Here is a 20195-nt window from a genome sequence, read left to right as displayed (position 1 = left end):
GTTTTCTTGGTGAGCCAGAGGGCGTGTTTGCCTTTTCAGTGAATCAGGTGCCGCAGCAGGAGAGCATTCTTGGGAAGGAGGGGCCGGAGGATGCAGCCCCTGCTGGGCTCTTCAGGTCTTTTCGTGAATGACTGTGGGTGGCAGGAGGAGGGGTGCACGTTAGTGGTCCTGGTCCTGAGAGTGGGTTCGGGGCTTGGCAGATGGTAGAAGCCTCTGAAGAACAGAGAGGGCAAATTGGACTTGATCTCCCGGCCTTGGGAAGTGTGTGAGACTATTAACAGCAGCCACTAAAGGGAATCTAAGCAAGGGTGTGACAGTGTCAGATTCTCTTTGGAAAGATCAGTTTGGCTATTTGGTGGCTGGATTGGAAAGATCAGGGTACTGGTGTTGAGAGGCCGTGGCTGTCTGTAACCTGGCGGGACTCCAGCAGGAGGTTGGATCAATAGGAGTGGTCGTCGTCTCTCGGGGCCTCATACTTGGTGGCCAGTTGGTTGGAGACGGGAAGGGGAAGGAGGAGGGCTCGTGTACGGCTGAGGCCCTGGTGTGCAGGGGAAACCAAGAGAGTGGCAACATGGAAAGAAAAGGAGCTTGTGTCCCCATGGCAGGCGATGCCAGAAGTGGTGAAGTGCCCGCAGGTGAAAGCAACACGGTTGTCACCTGGGAAGGCCGAAAAGGATGGGAGGTGTGGCGAGAGGCACAGATTCAGAACGCAAGTGGAGCTCAATTCCCCTGGCCAAAAAGCTAGGTTGAAATTTTTTCCTTACTTGGTGCTAGAAGGTCACTGTTTTGGATTGTACCCTAGTGTGAACTCAGCCAAGATTTTAAAATAAGATCATTTTCAGCTGGGTAGGAATGTGTCCAAACCAGCCCCAGGGTTGGTTCTTAGAAACCAGTGAAGTGCCTCAGAACTCTTAACAGTTTATCACCACAGAGCTTGTTAAGACACAGAGTCCCCTTCTCCACAGGGTGGGCATCAGTTTTGACCCTGCTGGGGTGCCTGAACTTGTTCCCTCTGGGGAGGGAATCCCAGGCCACAGGGCTCCCTGGCAGCTGCGGGAGGTTCAGCTGATGCCTCTGGAGAAGTGGCATTTGCTGCAGGGTTTCTGAAGAACGAGTAGGACTTTTCCCCCCTAGCTTTATTGAGGTGTAATTGACAAGAGTAGGATCTTTTAGATGACTTAGATGTAAGATTAAAGCTCATACATATGACAGGGCATATTAAAATCTGGGTATATGTAACTGATATGTCATCATGGTCAACAAAAGAGTCCGAAATGCAGCACTTGGATGCAATCTCAAAAACGACAGAATGATCTCTGTTCGTTTCCAAGGCAAACCATTCAATATCACGGCAATCCAAGTCTGTGCCCCAACCAGTAATGCTGAAGAAGCTGAAGTTGAACGGTTCTATGAAGACCTATAAGACCTTTTAGAACTAACACCCAAAAAAGATGTCCTTTTCATTATAGGGGACTGGAATGCAAAAGTAGGAAGTCAAGAAACACCTGGAGTAACAGGCAAATTTGGCCTTGGAATGCGGAATGAAGCAGGGCAAAGACTAAAGGAGTTTTGCCAAGAAAATGCACTGGTCATAGCAAACACTCTCTTCCAACAACACAAGAGAAGACTCTACACATGGATATGACCAGATGGTCAACACTGAAATCAAATTGATTATATTCTTTGCACCCAAAGATGGAGAAGCTCTATACAGTCAACAAAAACAAGACCAGGAGCTGATTGTGGCTCAGATCATGAACTCCTTATTACCAAATTCAGACTCAAATTGAAGAAAGTAGGGAAAACCGCTGGACCATTTAGGTATGACCTAAATCACATCCCTTATGATTATACAGTGGAAGTGAGAAATAGAGTTAAGATCTATTTCAGCTCTAAGCCTAGATAAGAGTGCATGATGAACTATGAAATGAGGTTCGTGACACTGTACAGGAGACAGGGATCAAGACCATTCCCATGGAAAAGAAATGCAAAAAAGCAAAATGGCTCTCTGGGGAGGCCTTACAAATAGCTGTGAAAAGAAGAGAAGTGAAAAGCAAAGGAGAAAAGGAAAGATATAAGCATCTGAATGCAGAGTTCCAAAGAATAGCAAGAAGAGATAAGAAAGCCTTCTTCAGCGATCAGTGCAAAGAAATAGAGGAAGACAACAGAATGGGAAAGACTGGAGATCTCTTCAAGAAAATTAGAGATACCAAGGGAACATTTCATGCAAAGATGGGCTCGATAAAGGACAGAAATGGTATGGACCTAACAGAAGCAGAAGATATTAAGAAGAGGTGGCAAGAATACACAGAAGAACTGTACAAAAAAGATCTTCACCACCCGGATAATCACGATGGTGTGATCACTCATCTAGAGCCAGACATTCTGGAATGTGAAGTCAAGTGGGCCTTAGAAAGCATCACTACGAACAAAGCTAGTGGAGGTGATGGAATTCCAGTGGAGCCATTTCAAATCCTGGAAGATGATGCTGTGAAAGTGCTGCACTCAATATGTCAGCAAATTTGGAAACGCAGCAGTGGCCACAGGACTGGAAAAGATCAGTTTTCATTCCAATCCCAAAGAAAGGCAATGCCAAAGAATGCTCAAACTACTGCACAATTGCACTCATCTCACACACTAGTAAAGTAATGCTCAGAATTCTCCAAGCCAGGTTTCAGCAATACGAGAACTTCCTGATATTCAAGCTGGTTTTAGAAAAGGCAGAGGAACCAGAGATCAAATTGCCAACATCCGCTGGATCATCGAAAAAGCAAGAGAGTTCCAGAAAAAAACATCTATTTCTGCTTTATTGACTATGCCAAAGCCTTTGACTGTGTGGATCACAATAAACTGGAAAATTCTGAGAGAGATGGGAATACCAGACCACCTGACCTGCCTCTTGAGAAATCTGTATGCAGGTCAGGAAGCAACAGTTAGAACTGGACATGGAACAACAAACTGGTTTCAAATAGGAAAAGGAGTACGTCAAGGCTGTATATTGTCACCCTGCTTATTTAACTTCTATGCAGAGTACATCATGAGAAACGCTGGCTTGGAAGAAACAGAAGCTGGAATCAAGATTGCCGGGAGAAATATCAATAATCTCAGATATGCAGATGATACCACCCTTATGGCAGAAGTGAAGAGGAACTAAAAAGCCTCTTGATGAAAGTGAAAGAGGAGAGTGAAAAAGTTGGCTTAAAGCTTAACATTCAGAAAACTAAGGTCATGGCATCCGGTCCCATCACTTCATGGGAAATAGATGGGGAAACAGTGTCAGACTTTATTTTTTGGGGCTCCAAAATCACTGCAGATGGTGATTGCAGCCATGAAATTAAAAGATGCTTACTCCTTGGAAGAAAAGTTATGACCAACCTAGATAGCATATTCAAAAGCAGAGACATTACTTTGCCAACAAAGGTCCATCTAGTCAAGGCTATGGGTTTTCCAGTGGTCATGTATGGATGTGAGAGTTGGACTGTGAAGAAGGCTGAGCCCCGAAGAATCGATGCTTTTGAAGTGTGGTGTTGGAGAAGACTCTTGAGAGTCCCTTGGACTGCAGGGAGATCCAACCAGTCCATTCTGAAGGAGATCAGTCCTGGGATTTCTTTGGAGGGAATGATTTTGAAGCTGAAACTCCAGTACTTTGGCCACCTCATGCGAAGAGTTGACTCATTGGAAAAGACTCTGATGCTGGGAGGGATTGAGGGCAGGAGGAGATGCTGGATGGCATCACAGACTCGATGGACTTGAGTCTGCGTGAACTCCGGGAGTTGGTGATGGACAGGGAGGCCTGGCGTGCTGCGATTCATGGGGTCGCAAAGAGTCGGGCACGACTGAGCGACTGAACTGAACTGATATGTAACTGAATCACTTTGCTGCTGCTGCTGCTGCTCCTAAGTCGCTTCAGTGGGTTAGTGGCTTGAGTGGGTTGCCATTTCCTTCTCCAACACATGAAAGTGAAAAATGAAAGTGAGGTCGCTCAGTCGTGTCCGATTCTTTGCGACCCCATGGACTGCAGCCCACCAGGCTCCTCCGTCCATGGGATTGCCCAGGCAAGAGTACTGGAGTGGGGTGCCACTGCCTTCTCCGAATTACTTTGCTATACAGCAGCAATTAACACTGTAAATCATAAAGCAGGTACTCACATAGCCACCGTCACTGACTGAGGCTGGAGGTCCCTGTGTGCCCCCCACCCACCACATTCCTGACTTCACCTCCGAAGAAGCTGCTTTGGTGATGATCGCTTCCTTGTTTTATAATTTTGTCACCTGTGTATGCCTTCTCAAATAGTAGTTTAGTTTCCTAGTTATGAATTTTCTATAAATGAACCCATACTGTAGGATTGTTTTTTTTTTAATTTAACAGAAGGATAATTGCTTTACAGAATTTTGTGGTTTTCTGTCATACATCAACAAGAATCAGCCATAGGTACACCCATGTCCCCTCCCTCCCGGGCCTCCCTCCCTAGGGTTTGTTTTTGATTCTGTATTCTGCTGCTTTCAAGTATTGTTGAGTTTGTGAGATCCATCCCTGTTGATGCTAGTAGCTGTAGGTGGTTCATTTTCATCACTGCCCAGAATTCCGTTCTGTGAATACGCTATAGTTTAGCTTATCCATTCCGTGGGTTATTTCTGGTTTTCTTACACATATGTCAGTGAGTATATACAGGAATTTCTCCTAGGGTAGATAACGGGGGTGGAATTGCTGAGGTGTAAGTTGTGTCTGTGTGTACCTTTGGATTGACTTCAGTACAGTTGCTCAGTCGTGTCTGACTCTCTGTGACCCCATGGACTGCAGCGCGCCAGGCCTCCCTGTCCATCACCAGCTCCTAGAGTTTACTCAAATTCATGTCCATTGAGTCGGTGATGCCATCCAACCATCTCATCCTCTGTCGTCCCCTTCTCCTCCTGCCTTCAATCTTTCCCAGCATCAGGGTCTTTTCAGATGAGCTAGTTCTTCGCATGAAGTGGCCCAAGTATTGGAGTTTCACTAGATAGTTGGAAATATATTTTGCTTAGGGGAAAAAGTCGAATTATTACCAAATTGGGGGAGTGACCAAGGACATCCCAAGCAGGGAACTGCTCATGGAGAGGCCCCTGGGCCATCAACCAGCGTATGTACCCAGAGGACCTAGTAACTGAGGCTGAGCCTTGGGAAGGGGCAGAAGCTAGAGCCTCTGTCACCTGGCTGGGGACTCTGGGCCAATGTGGAGCCACTGTGGGAAAAGGCAAGATGGATGTATATTTGGGGGGAAGGCTGTTCTGGGGCTTCCTTCAAAGCATCTGCTGTGCTTACTCCAAAGGTGATAGTCCCGTTGCCCACTTGGAACGCTCGGACCCGGGAACCTGTCACAGACAACGTGGAGAAGTTTGCCATCGAGACAGAACTCATCTACAAATATTCTCCCTTCCACAATGAAGAGGAGGTGATGACTCAGTTCATGAAGATTCTTGGGGACAGCGGTAAGGAAGCTTTGCACCTGCATCTCTAGCATCGGAGTGTGCCAGAGCCCCGAGTGGTGTGGGCTTGGCTGGGGTTGCCTGGCAGAACCTTAGGAGGATTTCTGTTTCCTAGGAACGCTGGTAATCATCTTCAACCTCAAACTTATGGATAACGGAGAGCCAGAGCTGGACATAATCTCCAATCCAAGGGATATCCAGATGGCAGAGACTTCGCCGGAGGGCACGTGAGTGTGGCTGGGGAGGGAGGAAAGGGGAGGTGACCTGAGGGGGAAGGGGTGAGCACGTGCCTTGAATGCCCCAGCTTTAGAGCTGGTAAATCTGAGAATGCCTCGTCTTCCTGCCATAAGGCAGAAGGGATGAATAGGATGACAACGGCTCCTCAGCTAATCCAGATCCTTGCCCCAGCTCCTTAACTGAGGAAGAGACAGAGGCCTTAGAGGGGCACGGAATTGCCGAGTCTGTAGTGGGGACGTCGTGAGCACGTGCCCACACGGGGAAGGAGAAGCTGAGGTGGGAAGTGGCAAGGTGGAGAGCCTCAGGGGAGGCTGTGCAGCCAGCCCTGGAGTGGCCGGGAGTGGGGCGGGGACAGACACTGCGTTCCCGCACCTCAGGAAGCCGGAGCGCCGCTCCTTCCGTGCCTACGCTGCCGTGCTCTACATTGACCCCCGGATGCGGATCTTCATCCACGGGCACAAGGTGCAGACCAAGCGGCTCTCCTGCTGCCTGTACAAGCCCAGGTAGGGGCCTGCCCACCCGGGCCTGATGCTCCCTCAGGCCTAGGATGGGGCCTGACCAAGTGTCTCTGGGGCATCACTGGAGTCGTGGTGGATGAGCGGCTGCCAGTGTTGACTGCATTGGGGCCTCTAAACTGCTTGCGATTTACTGTGGAGAAACTTATTGGGTCCTGAGGGAGGGATGGAGCTGGCTGGGGGGGCTCGCTGAGTGTGCCTCCTGAGGTGGAGGGTGCTCAGCTGGGCACAGGGGGCTGTCTCAGTCAGTACAGGAAGGTTGCTTTTCTGAGATGGAGCAGGAGGCAGAGGTCAAGTGGAGTAGGGAATTGAGTCTTTTTGCTAAAAGAAACCCGGCTTTGACTCATGGGTTGGGCAACCAGGACCCTTGCTGCCCTGGATCCCTGGTAATTGGGCCCTGAGGTTACCCACCTGTCCCCCAGGATGTACAAGTACACATCAAGCCGGTTCAAGACCCGCGCGGAGCAGGAGGTGAAGAAAGCTGAGCATGTGGCGAGGATTGGTAATGAACCCCTGGGCAGGAGGGTTGGCAGGATTGTCTGGGGACTTACTTGTGGCAAAAGCGGGATCCAGGCAAAAGCTCCATCCAGCACCCAGGGGTGGGCTGTCCTGAACCTCTGCTCCGGCTCCTCTTGCACCCTCCCTCCACGTTCCAGTCGCCTCAGCAGTTTTTCTCCCCAGGCTACTCCTTCACTCCTGCACTTACCTAAAGCAGTACTAACTCCTGAGCTCATCTGCCCAAAGTGAAGAATCCCATGCTGGCCTCTGGCGCAGATACTCATGAAATTGGTTTTCTTGACTCCAGGGCGAAAATCTCAAGGTCTCTCATGCTGGCAGAGCTTCTTGGCCGCATGCAGAGAGTGATTTGCTGAGGACCTTGGAAACTTGCAGCTCCTACTGAGGGTTTAATTTTTGCTGCCTCAGGCGGTTTTTTATTTATCTGATTTATTTGTAGAGTTGGGAAAACATGTCTGTTTTCCTCGCATCCTCCTTGACTTTCCAAGCAAGTCTGTGCTCCAGCACTCCTGTGTTCCTGGACAGTATTGAACATCTTGTCCCATGGGGACTGCACACTAAGGGGGAATTGACTGAGAGTTTTGACCTTTTGCGTCCTTATCATGGTTTCTTCTGGATTTCAGCTGAAGAGAAGGCACGGGAGGCAGAGAGCAAAGCTCGGACGTTGGAAGTGCGCCTGGGTGGAGACCTCACGCGGGACTCCAGGGTGAGACTCAGCATTGCTGACCTGGCTCCATTCCTGTCAATCACGAACCCTTGCGTTAAAGCTGTAAAATGGGATATGTTGATGTTTCTGTAGTCACTGTTGGCACACTCATGGCACCTCGCCAAACGAGGAGGACACTGTTATAGTATCCTCAGTTCATAGAAGGAAACGGAAGAAGGTCAGTTGCCCAGGTCACACACAGTAGTAATGGTCGAAGCAGTCTCTGCCCCTTCTCTGCCATATGCGCCTCTGTAGACTGTGGCTTTGGTTGGGGTTGTTTCCTTAATGTCAGCAAGTCTAGTCACATGAAGCCGAGCTTTTGAACTTGTCCCTAGTGAGGGCCCTTTTTTGCAGAAAGCTAAATTTCCAGGTCTGGTCTTGGTGTCCACATGATTCAAAGTGAGCAGTTCAGGCCTGTTGTGGCATTCCCAGCTGTGGCCCAGAGGCCTTCCTCTCCTTATCTGGTGCTGGCATGTGTCTCCAGGTGATGTTGCGACAGGTCCAGAACACAGCCATTACCCTGCGCAGGGAAGCCGATGTCAAGAAGCGGATCAAGGAAGCCAAGCAGCGGTGAGTGCCCGGCTGCCCGCGGGTCTGGTATAACCATGTACTTTTGTGTGGATGATTGACAAAGAGCTCGAGGACTCCCTCCCCACCCTGCTCGGTTGCCTTCTGTCACACATGGTTCCCTTGAGAAAGCCTTTAACGCTGTGATTCCGAGGAGGGGTTCCTGGCTCAGCTCCCTCCTGAGCCAGGACTCAGCGGGCAGAACCAGCACCGTGAGTGGAGCACCAGCCTGTCCTCACGGGCACTGTCTCGCCTTCCCTCCCCTTCCCTCTCTCACCTCTGCTCTCTCCCCACCTTCCCTGTCCTTGCCCTCTTCTTTTCCTTTTTACTTTGTCTTTTCATTGAAAGCATGGATGAAGTGCTCATCATATACAGCTTGTAAAATGTAGAATGTGTAAGAAATACAGTTGTAAAGTTCCTTGTACGTCTCCCACTTGGTGATACCGACTCTTAATTTTTATCCCTGGTTACAGATATAGAATAATGCTGTAGGTTGAGTTTGTTCCTTTTCATCTAAACTGGGCATTTGTCATGCTCATCGCATGATTTCCGTGTCTGCCTGTGCGTCTGGAGCCTCTGCAGGCTCTGGATGTGAGTCCTGCTTGCTTCTTGACCTCCTCCCCACAGGCCTAGGTGTCCAGTTTCTGTCTTTTGAGTCCGTCCACTGGTTGTCTATCTGCTTTTCAGTTTCCATGATTCTGTTAACATCCCACGAGAGATGCTTGTCCTCTCACATGTTCATTGCTCTTGTGAGTTTTTGTCTCTTTAGAATTAACCACCGTCACCTTGGTGGAGTGTTCACGCAGACTGCAGTGAAAGTGTTAGTCGTTCAGTTGTGTCTGACTCTCTGTGATCCCGTGAACGGTAGCTCACCAGGCTTCTCTGTCCATGGAATTCTCCAGGCAAGAATACTGGAGTGGGTTGCCATTCCCTTCTCCAGGGGATCTTCCCAACCCCGAAGATTGAGGATTGAACCTGAGTCTCCTACATTGCAGGCGGATTCTCTGTCTGCAGATTACCTTGTGTTTATTCCAAAGTACAGCTATCTTTGCAGAGATTTGCAGCAGCTTCACAGAATCTACTTCATTCTTAAATCCATTCCTGTTTGATACCAAAAGCCAAAGTCATTTGCTTTTAATTAGGGGAAACTAAGAGTGACTGCAGAGTGCGTATCCTTACTGAGTCTTAACAGGCTGCACATTGAATGCAAAGGCAAAACTTCTGAGTGTCTCGAGTTTCAGCTTAATTGTAAACACTGAGGTGGTGTGTTAAGGGGTTGATCTGCTTCAGTCTATCTTTCGCCTTCTCAGAGCACTTAAGGAACCCAAGGAGCTGAACTTTGTTTTTGGGGTCAACATTGAGCACCGGGGCCTGGATGGAATGTTCATCTACAACTGTAGCCGCCTGATCAAGATGTACGAGAAAGTGGGCCCGCAGCTGGAAGGTGGCATGTGAGTGCTGCCGGTGCGGGCTCCGCTGTGGACAGGTGGTGGGTGGGCTTTGGCCAGTGGCTGAGCACGGTGCCTCCCTCCGTCTCCTGCAGGGCGTGTGGCGGGGTTGTCGGGGTCGTCGATGTGCCCTACCTGGTCCTGGAGCCCACACACAACAAGCAGGACTTTGCGGATGCCAAGGAGTACCGGCACCTCCTGCGGGCCATGGGGGAGCACCTGGCGCAGTACTGGAAGGACATCGCCATTGGTAGCACCGCGCCCCCCCGCCCCCCGCCAGCCGGGGCCCTCCCCGTCCGGGGGCCTGACGCCTCACTTGACTCCTCACTCGACAACTGGCTGTTTGCCTTCCAGCCCAGCGGGGAATCATCAAGTTCTGGGATGAGTTTGGCTACCTCTCTGCCAACTGGAACCAGCCCCCATCCAGTGACCTGCGCTACAAACGGCGGCGATCCATGGAGATCCCGACCACCATCCAGTGTGGTGAGCTGGGTGTCACGCAGCCCCTCTCCCCGGCTCCTCTCAGTCGTGGCCCCGTGCTGGTCTCCACACTGTGCTGACAGTCAGGGACTTCTGTCTCCCCGGGTATATCAGTCTGTCTGGTGATGGCCCTGGGAACTCAGTCTTGGGACTGTGCCTTGCCCATGTGTCCCTCTGAATGAGGCAGGCAGTCATCTAACCCAGTTTGATACCACATGGGTAGAAGTGTGAGTGATGACTGAGCCACGATCCTGCTGGAAGTGGGAGAGGGCTGGGGCTGCTGAGGGTGTATGAATAAAGTTTCCATCCTTGCTGGAATCACTGTCCCTGGGAAGAGTGACTGTTCTGTTAGGAAGGCAGTGGTGGAGCCAGGTTGAGGATCTTTGCATGGACAGTCAGGGGCATCTCTGCCTTGGGCCTGGCTGGGAGGAGCCTGACTGTTATCGGTGGGCATGGCTGACACTTGGGGGTGTTTTTTGTGTCACAGATCTGTGTCTGAAGTGGCGGACACTCCCCTTTCAGCTGAATTCTGTGGAGAGAGATTACCCTGACACTTGGGTTTGCTCCATGAACCCTGATCCTGAGCAGGACCGGTGAGTGCTTTTTCTCACGAGTTTTGGGGCGTCCCCCCGCACCCCGTGAGCTTCCTCCACCCTTCCACTCTGCTGCTTGAGGTCACTGCTCTATCCTTACATCTCTGTCTTGCCGTGCATACTAAGTGCCTGGAAATAGAAACAGAAGCGTGTCCTGCAGTGAGTATTAATTCTGTGCATTTGGGAGGTCTGAGGTTGCTCTGATGAGAAAGAGCACAGGCTGGCTGAGGAGGAAGGACCCTGCCCTACCTGGAACCGTCTTGCCGTGCCTGCTCTAGCACTTTCTCTCCACAGGTGTGAGGCTTCAGAGCAGAAGCAGAAGTTTCCCTTGGGGACATTGAAAAAGGACCTGAAGACACAGGAAGAGAAGCAGAAGCAACTGACAGAAAAAATTCGCCAGCAGCAGGAGAAGCTGGAGGCCCTGCAAGTGAGTGGGCAGTGGGCAGATGGGCAGATGGGCGGGGCCTCTCAGTAGCTCCTCTGTCCCCTCAGGCTAGTTTCACTCTCCTTTTGAACCCATAAGCACTTCCCGAGCTTCCCAAGACCCCCTTCTCCTATGCCTTGATTATTCTGAAAAAAAATTGTATAGGACAAAGAGGTCCAATTCATTTGGGATGTTTTGAAACTTCAGGAAATATCCTATTTTAGAGGTAACCATTAACTTCATATCCAGCTTTTTATGACCACTAGCATAAATACATGTATTTTTTATTAGAAATATGGAGATCATGACTTTTGTGTCAAATCACATAGCCATACTTTTTTTTTTAATGCCTAATTATTTTTTTAGGATAGTTTTCCAGAAGTGAATTTGAAAGAGTAAAAGGATTTTAAAAATTCTGTGGATTTATTTCCAAGGTATCTTCCAGAAGATGTATTATATCTTAGGTTTTCTTTTTTACAAGTACTTTTTAAATGTTTTTGAAAATTTGAAAAAAGATATACATCTTATAATTTGAATTTCATATTTCTAAAACTGAACCATTTTTTTCATGTTTTCCTTTTCAAAACTGCTTATTGTTTTTTCCTTAATTGATTAGTCAGGGTTTTTAAGATACTTGTGTGGCCTCAACCTTTTATCATGTTTATTACAAAAGCATTTTCCTTTCTGGCTTCTGGTCAGGCAGGTGCTCTCATCGTATTGTGTGTGTTCCTCCGTCTGCCGAATCCCATGGGTCCTTTCTGGCTTTGTCCATCAGGGATCTCCCATCTTTTTTGACTTGTTTTGTAGGAATTTAGTCCATTGATACTTTTCCCCAGTCTCTCGATTGCTGGAATAATCATGTAGAATCCTGTAATTTGCTGGTGGTTTACTCTCTGTGAGTTTCTGTCTTCTCAGTGAGAATGGAAGGCTTGTAAGAGTAGGCCCGTGGTCCAGATGGTCTTTATTTGCCCGCTGTCCCAGATAGAGAGGGCTCCAAAAAGAATTGACTTCCAAGCACCAGACAGCCTCCTCATCCTGTTTACCCTGCAGAAAACCACACCCATTCGCTCCCAGGCTGACCTGAAGAAACTGCCTTTGGAAGTGACCACCAGACCTTCCTCTGAGGTGAAGCCCTGGGGTGGTGGGGGCTCTTCTTGGGTGTCTCATGCTGGGATTGGTATTCTCACTCTCTGCCTCTTTCAGGAACCTGCACGTAGACCTCAGCGCCCTCGGTCACCTCCTTTACCTGCTGTGATCAAGAATGCCCCGAGCAGACCCCCTTCCCTGCAAGCTCCCAGGCCAGCCAGCCAGCCCAGGAAGGCTCCTGTCATCAGTAACGCCCCAAAGCCTGCTGCCCCGGCCGCCCGGGAGGAGGCCAGCACTTCCCGGCTGCTCCAGCCTCCCGAGGCACCCCGGAAGCCTGCCAACGCTCTGGTCAGGCCTGCGTCCCGGGCCACCCCAGCGGTACAGCCACCGTTACCATCTCCCCAGTCCAACTCCAGGAGCCCTCGGGAGGTCCCTTCCCCCCGAGCTCTGAAGACTCCAGTGGTCAAGAAGCCAGAGCTGCCCACTAAACTCTCCCCGGTGAGCTGCTGTGACCCCCTCAGCGCCGCCCACAGTGGTACAGGGATGGAGGGGCAGTGTTGGTTGCATGGGGGCGGTGCTTGGTGGAAATCTGGCTTCCCTGTTGCCCCTGCCAAGGAGAGGGATGTGAAGGCACTGGGTGGGGGGCACAGAGCCTGTTGGTCCCCTGTCCAGGAAGTTCTCTGGTAGCCCTCCGAGGTTTGGCACCCCACAGACTTGAGTCACCTCCACTGGCTTCTCCTGCTGTGGGCAGAGGGTGGCACAGCAGTGCTGGGTGTGGCTCCGTGAGGTGTGGACGAGAGGCCCCTGCTTTGAGCGGAGGTCCTCGTGGGTGTTGGGCCTGGGGGTTGCCATGTCCCTCGCAGTGTTGGGTGCCCAGCTCTGGTGGGCACGGAGACCCACAGGCCCCTCTTGAGTGGCTCCTTTAGGCCACATGGGCTCTTCCAGCACCTGAGGGGCTGAAAGAGTCCCTGACATTCCTGCTGCTTTTGCAGCAGGCCACTCCCAGTCGGAAGCGGAGCCTCGGGGCCTCTGATGAGGAAGAAGCAGAGGAAGAGGCTGAGAAGAGGAAGGAGAGGTCCAAGCGGGGCAAGTTGGCTGTGAAGGAGGAAAAGAAGGACTTGAGCGAGGTAGGTCCTCAGCCTCCTACCCATCTCTGCAGCCTGACACGAGCTGACCAGAAGCCCAGGCCCTCTCTGAGGGACTCGCAGTCGTACTCCCGACTAGAAGCCCAGTGCCTGGGGAGGGTCTTGAGATGGACTCTGCCTCTGCTCGCAGGCCTGAGCTGACGGCCACGCAGATCTGTGCCACTCTGCCCCTTGCCTCCTCTGGTTCATCGAGGTTTTTGGAGGCAGGTGTGTAGATACTGAGATAGTGGCTCTCCACGAAGCTTGGGCATTTAAAAGGCTGCCTGAGGTGGCATGCGATGACCCTGGGCAGACGGTCTGCTCTGCAGGGGCACTGGCGGAGTCTCTAACAGACTGTCCTTGCAGCTCTCAGACAGCTCTGGGGAAGAGGACTCGGGTGACTTCAAGAGCGCTCAGAGAGGTAAGTTTAGGAGGGGCCTGGAGCCTCTGGGGCAGTGGGAAAGGGTCCCTTGGTCAGCGGCACCTCATTGCGAAGGCTCTTGGAGGCTTTCTTGGCTCTGGGTGCTCATTCAACAGTGGTTTCAAGTATTAATTCGGAGAAGGCTTCTGAGGAGAGCACACCCTCATGTTTATTTTTAGCGTCAGTTCCCTGGTGTTCGCCTCTGGCCGTCACTCATCCTGCTGCTCTGCGGCACCCTCATTGGGGGGAAGGGGGGAAGGCGGCCAGGGTGGCTGGGCCCCACGTCCCTGGCGTAGTGGGATCAAGCTTCTCGGGGTTCTTGTCCCTGTGAGCCTGGGTGGCCCTGGCTGGGTGGGGGGCTCTAGTGCTTCCACTTTTCTGACTCCAGCCCTGCTCCCACTCTCAGATAAGGGGCTGCACGTGGAGGTGCGTGTGAATAGGGAGTGGTACACAGGCCGTGTCACAGCTGTGGAGGTGGCCAAGAATGCAGTGCGGTGGAAGGTGAAATTTGACTATGTGCCCACGGACACAACACCAAGAGACCGCTGGTAACACCCCTTCCAGGAAGATGGGTTGACAGTTGGCCAGGGCAGGGGCAGGCAGCCCGCCTGGGAGCCTGGAACTTGTGTGACGAACACTGGGTTCTCCCTAGGGTGGAGAAAGGCAGTGACGATGTGCGGTTGATGAAGCCCCCGTCCCCAGAGTATCAGAGCCCAGACACACACCAGGAGGGCAGAGAAGAGGCAGCGGCGGCCCCGGCGGGGGGTTCGGTGGCCCAGCAAGCTGTAGCCTCGGCGGAGCCCTCCACCTCTGACTGCATCCCTATCGAGCCTGACACCACCGCCCCCAGCACCAACCACGAGACCATTGACCTCCTCGTCCAGATTCTTCGGTGTGTCATTGTCCTGCTCCGGCACGTGGTGGCTCCCCACCACCTCTGTGCTGTTCTGATTTCCTGTCCCACCTTCCTTCTTGTTCAGGAATTGTTTACGGTACTTCCTGCCTCCGAGTTTCCCCATCTCTAAGAAGGAGCTGAGTGCTATGAACTCAGATGAGCTGATATCATTTCCTCTGGTGAGTCTGCCCACCCACCTTGGTGCTTCTTGTGACTGCCAGGCCTGTTGTGTGCTCCATAAAGTCTGTCAGAGAGAAAAGCATGGAGTTTTATCTCCATTCCACTTCAAGGAAATGAGGCTAGGAAGATACTCAGGCTCAGAGAGGTTAATAGCCTGCTGTGATAGAGCCAAGATTTGAACCAGGACACTTTGAGAGGACAAGGGTCTTGCTCTCCAGGGTGACGAGTTCCCAGGGTTCCCAGGCAGCTGCTCCACCTCAGTGCTCGCCCTTGTTTAGGCTGCAGGCGTCCTCTGCAGGTCCTCGGAACAAACTGCTGATAGGCCAGCTGGGTTGGCCTGCCATCCTCTTGTCAGCTTTGTTGCTTTTGGCTTCAGGCTGTTGCCAAAACAAGCAAAGCCTGGGTGCAGTGGGATTTCTACAGTGAGCATGACCCAGGCCAAAGCACGGTCAGCAGGAGTGTCTGAGCCTGAAATAGTCCTTCGGCTCATGCTTGTGAAAGGAGGTGCCACTAATGCACCAACTTAATAGCCTCCTGAGAGAAATGCCTAAAATAACTCAAACTTTTAATTCTTTCACGTTCGGGACACAGCAAAACTGTAATGTTCCCTGTGTCTGTGTCAGTTTGTAAATGACCATCCTACTTCTCATCATGCTGCAAAAGAGCTGCATGAAACCCTCAGGTGCCCTGCAAATACTAGATTCAAATATGTACTTTAACAGTACCATAACTGCATGTGAATCTGTAATGGCTTAAAAGTGAAAAAATGCAAAAAACATACAGGAATCATAGTTAGGCTCATGACATTGTATGTTAAATTTCAATGCTCTTGGCACCTGCTTGAACATTTATTTTGAGCTGCCAAGTGGTAATTATTTTCTGTGCAGAACTTGAAGTTTCTGTTGCCATCTTGGTTTACTAGTATTCTAGATTGTAAATAAATCATTCTAACACGTTTTAAAAACAGCAGTGAGGAGTCACTCAGTGCTGGGTAGCTCATAGGTCGTCACAGAAGTAAGTAAATGCTACAGTTGGCGAGACTGTGGTGGTCAGCCACTGCTGGTTCTAAGTTTGTGTTCATCAAGATGGCCCTTTCATTCTCACTCGTGATTCATGAGTAAATCCTAATAACTTTGAAAATAAACTAAACATAAAGAGATACACCCAAATTGTTTTTCATATTGAGATACCATGTAACTTTCACTCAAAACAAGTGTTCTGCTACTTTGAAAAAGCTCCTGTCTAGAGAAGCAAGCTGCTGGTTAACACTACTACCCCACCGCTGGGGTTTCAGGTGCTTGGAGAAGATGGTGAAAAGCTCTGTGCTGTGTAAATACACTACACAAACATGAGGCTGTCTGCTGTTGGTAGGAGCGCGACACATACTTGTTGGCTGTGACCTGGACGTGGGTCGCTCGTTAGTGCTGTTGTTGAGTTAAAAGGAGAGGGGTTGAGGATCATGCCTCATGTCTACTCACGGCTTGCAGTTTGCAGAGCTCTTTGCCAACTGCTTTCTGTGTGTGAGCCCGTCTCCACCCTCGAGGCAGCCCTGGGAGGCTGGCCTCAAGGTCTTTCCTCTCTGGAGCTGCAGGGCCACTGGCTCCTGGGTGTGGTATCCATTCAGACTGAGCTTCCTGGTGCCGAGCCAGCTGGGGACACCAGTGCCTGTCTGGAAGGGCCCTGGGGACCCTTGTGAGCCCACGCATTTACCGCTAGCTTCTCTTCCAACAGAAAGAGTACTTCAAGCAGTATGAAGTCGGGCTCCAGAACCTGTGCCATTCCTACCAGAGCCGTGCCGACTCGCGGGCCAAGGCTTCTGAGGAGAGCCTGCGCACCTCCGAGAGAAAGCTGCGTGAGACCGAGGAGAAGCTGCAGAAGCTGAGGACCAACATCGTGGCACTCCTGCAAAAGGTGCAGGAGGTGAGCCAGGCCACCCTCTCATTGCAGCGGACCACCTGGTGTCTCGGGGGCGGGGGGGGCCTGGGTACCTCGTGCTCCCTTCTCCCCACTCACAGGAATGTGTGGTTCCAACCCTGGCGGCACAGCATCCTGACCAGGCGGGCTGGAGGTGGTGCGGCTGCTGGGCCTCGTCCCAGCCACACCCACGGTATCAGACTTTTGCCCTTGTTTAGACACGGTGACCTGCAACCTGGTTTGAGACGCCTCGGAGTCATGAAACAAAGACATTCTTGGTTTTCCAGATGACGCCTGGGTGGGAGTGGGTAGCCCACAAGCGGGGAATGTCCTGTGGTCTCAGCCCTTCTTCTGGGCAGGAATCTGGGGAGCCCTGTCCTGTGACCCCTGGTGACCAACAGGGGCCCTGCTCTCGGGCCACAGCAGGGGAGGAGACAACTGTTGATGGTGGGAGTGCCACAGAAAAGCAGGAGCGCGCGACTGTACTAGAGTGTCAGGAGAGCCTGAGGAGGAGGTTGGGCGCAAGGCAGAGCCAGACGTGCTGGGGGGGGGCGAGCTGCAGGCAGAGAAGAGCAGGGCCCACGGCAGGGCCCTGGGCCAGGTGGGAGGTCCCTGGACCTTGTGGTGCTGAGACGTGTGCAGCCTAAGACACTTACTTTGGTTGGTTGTAGGAGAGGACGAGGTTAGAGTCCAGGACTCCACTGAGGAGGTTCCCAGTTATCTGGGTGAGAGATTCTGGAGGCCTGAGCCTTGGATGGTGCCAGTGAGGAGGGAGAGAAGCGTCTGGGGGAGGACAGGGAACAAGGGCAACTGTTCGAGTCTGAGTCCCTGCGTAGAGGGAAGGGGGCACCTGTACTGAGATAGGAACAACCCGGGGTGGGTGGTGGGACCGAGCCGTTGGATGTATTGAGTCTACGAGTGAGGCTGGGGCAGGCGGGACCTGGGTGGGGGGAGGTGGGCAGGAGTGGGAGGACGGGGAGGGGATGGATGATTAAGGGTGGCCCAACAGGGTGGAGGGGGGAAGAGTAGAGGGCGTGGCCTGGGCTGCAAGAAGGCTGGGGAGGCGGGCCTCCCACCACCGTGAGCCCTGGCTGACCCTGCCCTGCTCTGTTCCAGGACTTAGACATTAACACAGACGACGAGCTGGATGCCTACATCGAGGACCTGATCACCAAGGGGGACTAGGGCCCGGAGCCAGAGATCAGCTCCTCTGCCCCTCAAGGCAGAGCTCCTGAGGGTGGCGTTTCATTTCTGGGTTGATGGACTTACCTTGGTTTGACTCACGGGATATCTGTGCTTTTCGTGGGAGAGAGACTGATTCTTTGACTCTTCCACCCTAAGTTGATAAATATTTATTTTTTGAAAGAAACAACATGCTGTGCCTGCTGTGAGACCATACTTTTTTTTGGTGACTCTTGGGCAAAGGACAGAACCAGGATGCCAAGTCTTGAGTTGCTTCTCTCGGCTCCTGGCTTCTCAAGATGTGGTGAATTCCAGCACTGTGTGGAAGTTGGAGGGGCTCCAGGGGCAGGGCTGGGGGGCAGACAGGACCCTTCCCAGGCTGGTGCTCCCCCAGGAGCTCCAATCCAGGGGATCTCCATGGGGCTGCCATCAGCAGGCGGCTTGGCGCTGAGGAGCTCCCTGCCTCAGGTCAGGGAGGTGAGTGGTGGTCTGAGCGGCCAGTCTTCTTGGCTGTGGCACTGTCAGCCAGCTCGGGGGAGAAAGATCCTCCTGTTCAGCTTCCCTGTCCACCACCTAAATTCTCCCTGCTGGATAATTCCTTAGCTAGCAGTAGATGGCGAGGTTTCCTGCCACAAAAACTCGAGTCCAGGTTAAGGCGTGGACAGGTCTGACTGGGCAGACTGCTGACGTGGGTAGCACATCGTTTGCGTTCCAGAGGAGCCCCCTTAGGAGTCCTGTGCGTGAGGAGCGCCGTGCTGGTCTGGTGGTGGCCTTGGCCGCCACTGTGGCAGGGTCCTGGGGAGGGCTGCTGCTCTTCCTGCTTCCCCTCTGTTCGCCCTACCACGCCCTGTCAGGGTCTCCGGTTTGGGGCAGATGGGAGGAGGGGGTCACCGAGCCCCTGGGCACGCCATGCCTTCCTCTGCCTGGTCACAGCCTCATACTGCTGTGGTCCTCAAACAACTCAGGGTCAAAGACCAAGGCCAGAGTCGCTGAGTTTTCTGTAATGGCCGTTGGAAAAGTTCTGGTTCGATTTCCCCCAACTCACTCCTTATCCCCTTTTATTCGGGGACTTTGGGTTTTCTGAAGGCACAAGAACCATGATCTTGCCCCACTGGCCCGCAATTCTGACCTCTCAGTGTGTTTCCAGCGTCTGCCCACCTCTGCTCAGCAGGGGCCATGTGCCGCCCTGTGAAGACTGCAGGAGACGGGGAAGCGATGGCGAGGGAGGCAGGCCACAGGGGAGTTAAGGTCTCTGCCCACTTGTGCACGTGCCGGAAGTGCCTGTGATGTGTGGGCTTGGGACTTCTCAAAACCACACCCCTGGGCAAGGGCTGTTCCAGAGAAATACCAGGGAGGCCCTGACCTCTTCCTCGGAAGATTCTCCCAGAGTCTTGGGGTTTCTTGAGCTGGTAGTTCCTATCCTGTCTGGCTCATTCTCATCACAGGCAGCGTATGATCCATTTTTTGTCCCCAAACTTCCTGTTTTCATCTAGATAGAAGCTGATTCTGCATTTTTACCAGAGGGTAATACTCAAGGTTTTTTATTTACACACCTGTAATCAAAATGCAATACTATAAACTTTTACTGGTGAGACTCCTGAACTCAGTCTGTTTTCTTCTAGTAAAACCCAGCACCTCCCTCATTCTTTCCACCACTGTGGCTTTAAGCTGTCTTCAGGTTCTTCCTCATCCCCACCTTCACTGTCTTACGTCTTCACTGTCTTTGACACCCACAGAAACTGACATACTGAATTTCGTAAATATTAGAAACTGACATACTGAATTTCGTAAATATTTTAGCCTCAACTTCTAGGTGTTCCTACTTTGCTGTTTAAATCCAGCAACAGCGGTGCTGAACACAGCCTGCTTCCAGGCAGAGCTGTTGCCATTCTGGGCAGGAAGATAAGATGCAGGAACTCCCCTTCTAAACTGGGTAACTGAGCTGCCTGGAATTGTCTTACAACTTGGGAAGAAGAGGATGGTCTGGAAGGTCTGTTGCAAGAAGGTGAATGCGTGCAGAAGCCTGTGTTTCTGGAGGAGGAGGACTGGTTTTGGTTTTTTGTCTTTTCTCAGGTGACACATGCACAAGGTAAAAGTTCAAACAGTATAAAAGGCTGGACCGTGAGAGCAAGCCCCGCCTGCCCCAGCCCCCAGCGCCCTCCCCCTAGAGTGTCTGTTCTGCGCAGGTGCGCATCTCTGTTCTGAGCAGGTGCGCATCTCTGTTCTGCCTGTCTCACTCAGTAGATCCTGGGACTTGTAAGAGTTCACATGGGTCTACTTTATCCTGACAACCACATAGCATTTCAGTGTCCTGGCTGTACTGCTAGTCACTGGTCCCATTTATAGACATTGAGGTTTACAAAAAATTCCATGATGACTATCTGTGTGTGTGTACTTGGATCTGTGTTTATTTGGATGAATTCCAGAGAGAAATGTCTGTGTCAG

General features: G+C 51.7%; 1 protein-coding gene across 9 annotated transcripts in view; it reads left to right on the top strand.

Annotated features, from left to right (window-relative positions):
• The window catches only part of MORC2 (MORC family CW-type zinc finger 2), a 42106-nt gene extending 23060 nt beyond the window's left edge, over positions 1-19046 (top strand). The window contains exons 7-28 of one of the 9 annotated variants that reach the window (XM_068989460.1): positions 5306-5465; positions 5578-5689; positions 6077-6202; positions 6637-6716; positions 7354-7436; positions 7921-8006; positions 9314-9454; positions 9547-9701; positions 9806-9934; positions 10419-10524; positions 10819-10951; positions 11999-12073; positions 12152-12532; positions 13027-13161; positions 13525-13579; positions 13986-14127; positions 14232-14471; positions 14560-14653; positions 16386-16574; positions 16670-16761; positions 17240-17293; positions 17685-17721. In XM_068989460.1, the coding sequence (XP_068845561.1) occupies positions 5306-5465; positions 5578-5689; positions 6077-6202; positions 6637-6716; positions 7354-7436; positions 7921-8006; positions 9314-9454; positions 9547-9701; positions 9806-9934; positions 10419-10524; positions 10819-10951; positions 11999-12073; positions 12152-12532; positions 13027-13161; positions 13525-13579; positions 13986-14127; positions 14232-14471; positions 14560-14653; positions 16386-16574; positions 16670-16761; positions 17240-17255 (2730 nt within the window). In that variant the 3' untranslated portion in view covers positions 17256-17293; positions 17685-17721. Of the gene's footprint in view, positions 1-5305; positions 5466-5577; positions 5690-6076; positions 6203-6636; positions 6717-7353; positions 7437-7920; positions 8007-9313; positions 9455-9546; positions 9702-9805; positions 9935-10418; positions 10525-10818; positions 10952-11998; positions 12074-12151; positions 12533-13026; positions 13162-13524; positions 13580-13985; positions 14128-14231; positions 14472-14559; positions 14654-16385; positions 17325-17684 lie in introns of those variants that run through there. The other 8 variants (XM_068989458.1, XM_068989464.1, XM_068989462.1 and 5 more) reach the window with 8 other exon arrangements.
• The last annotated feature ends 1149 nt before the right edge of the window (positions 19047-20195 follow it).

This window comes from Capricornis sumatraensis, chromosome 17 (genome assembly GCF_032405125.1).
Source record: "Capricornis sumatraensis isolate serow.1 chromosome 17, serow.2, whole genome shotgun sequence".
Classification (NCBI taxonomy): Eukaryota; Metazoa; Chordata; class Mammalia; order Artiodactyla; family Bovidae; genus Capricornis; species Capricornis sumatraensis.
This window is presented reverse-complemented; position numbering and strand designations above follow the sequence as displayed.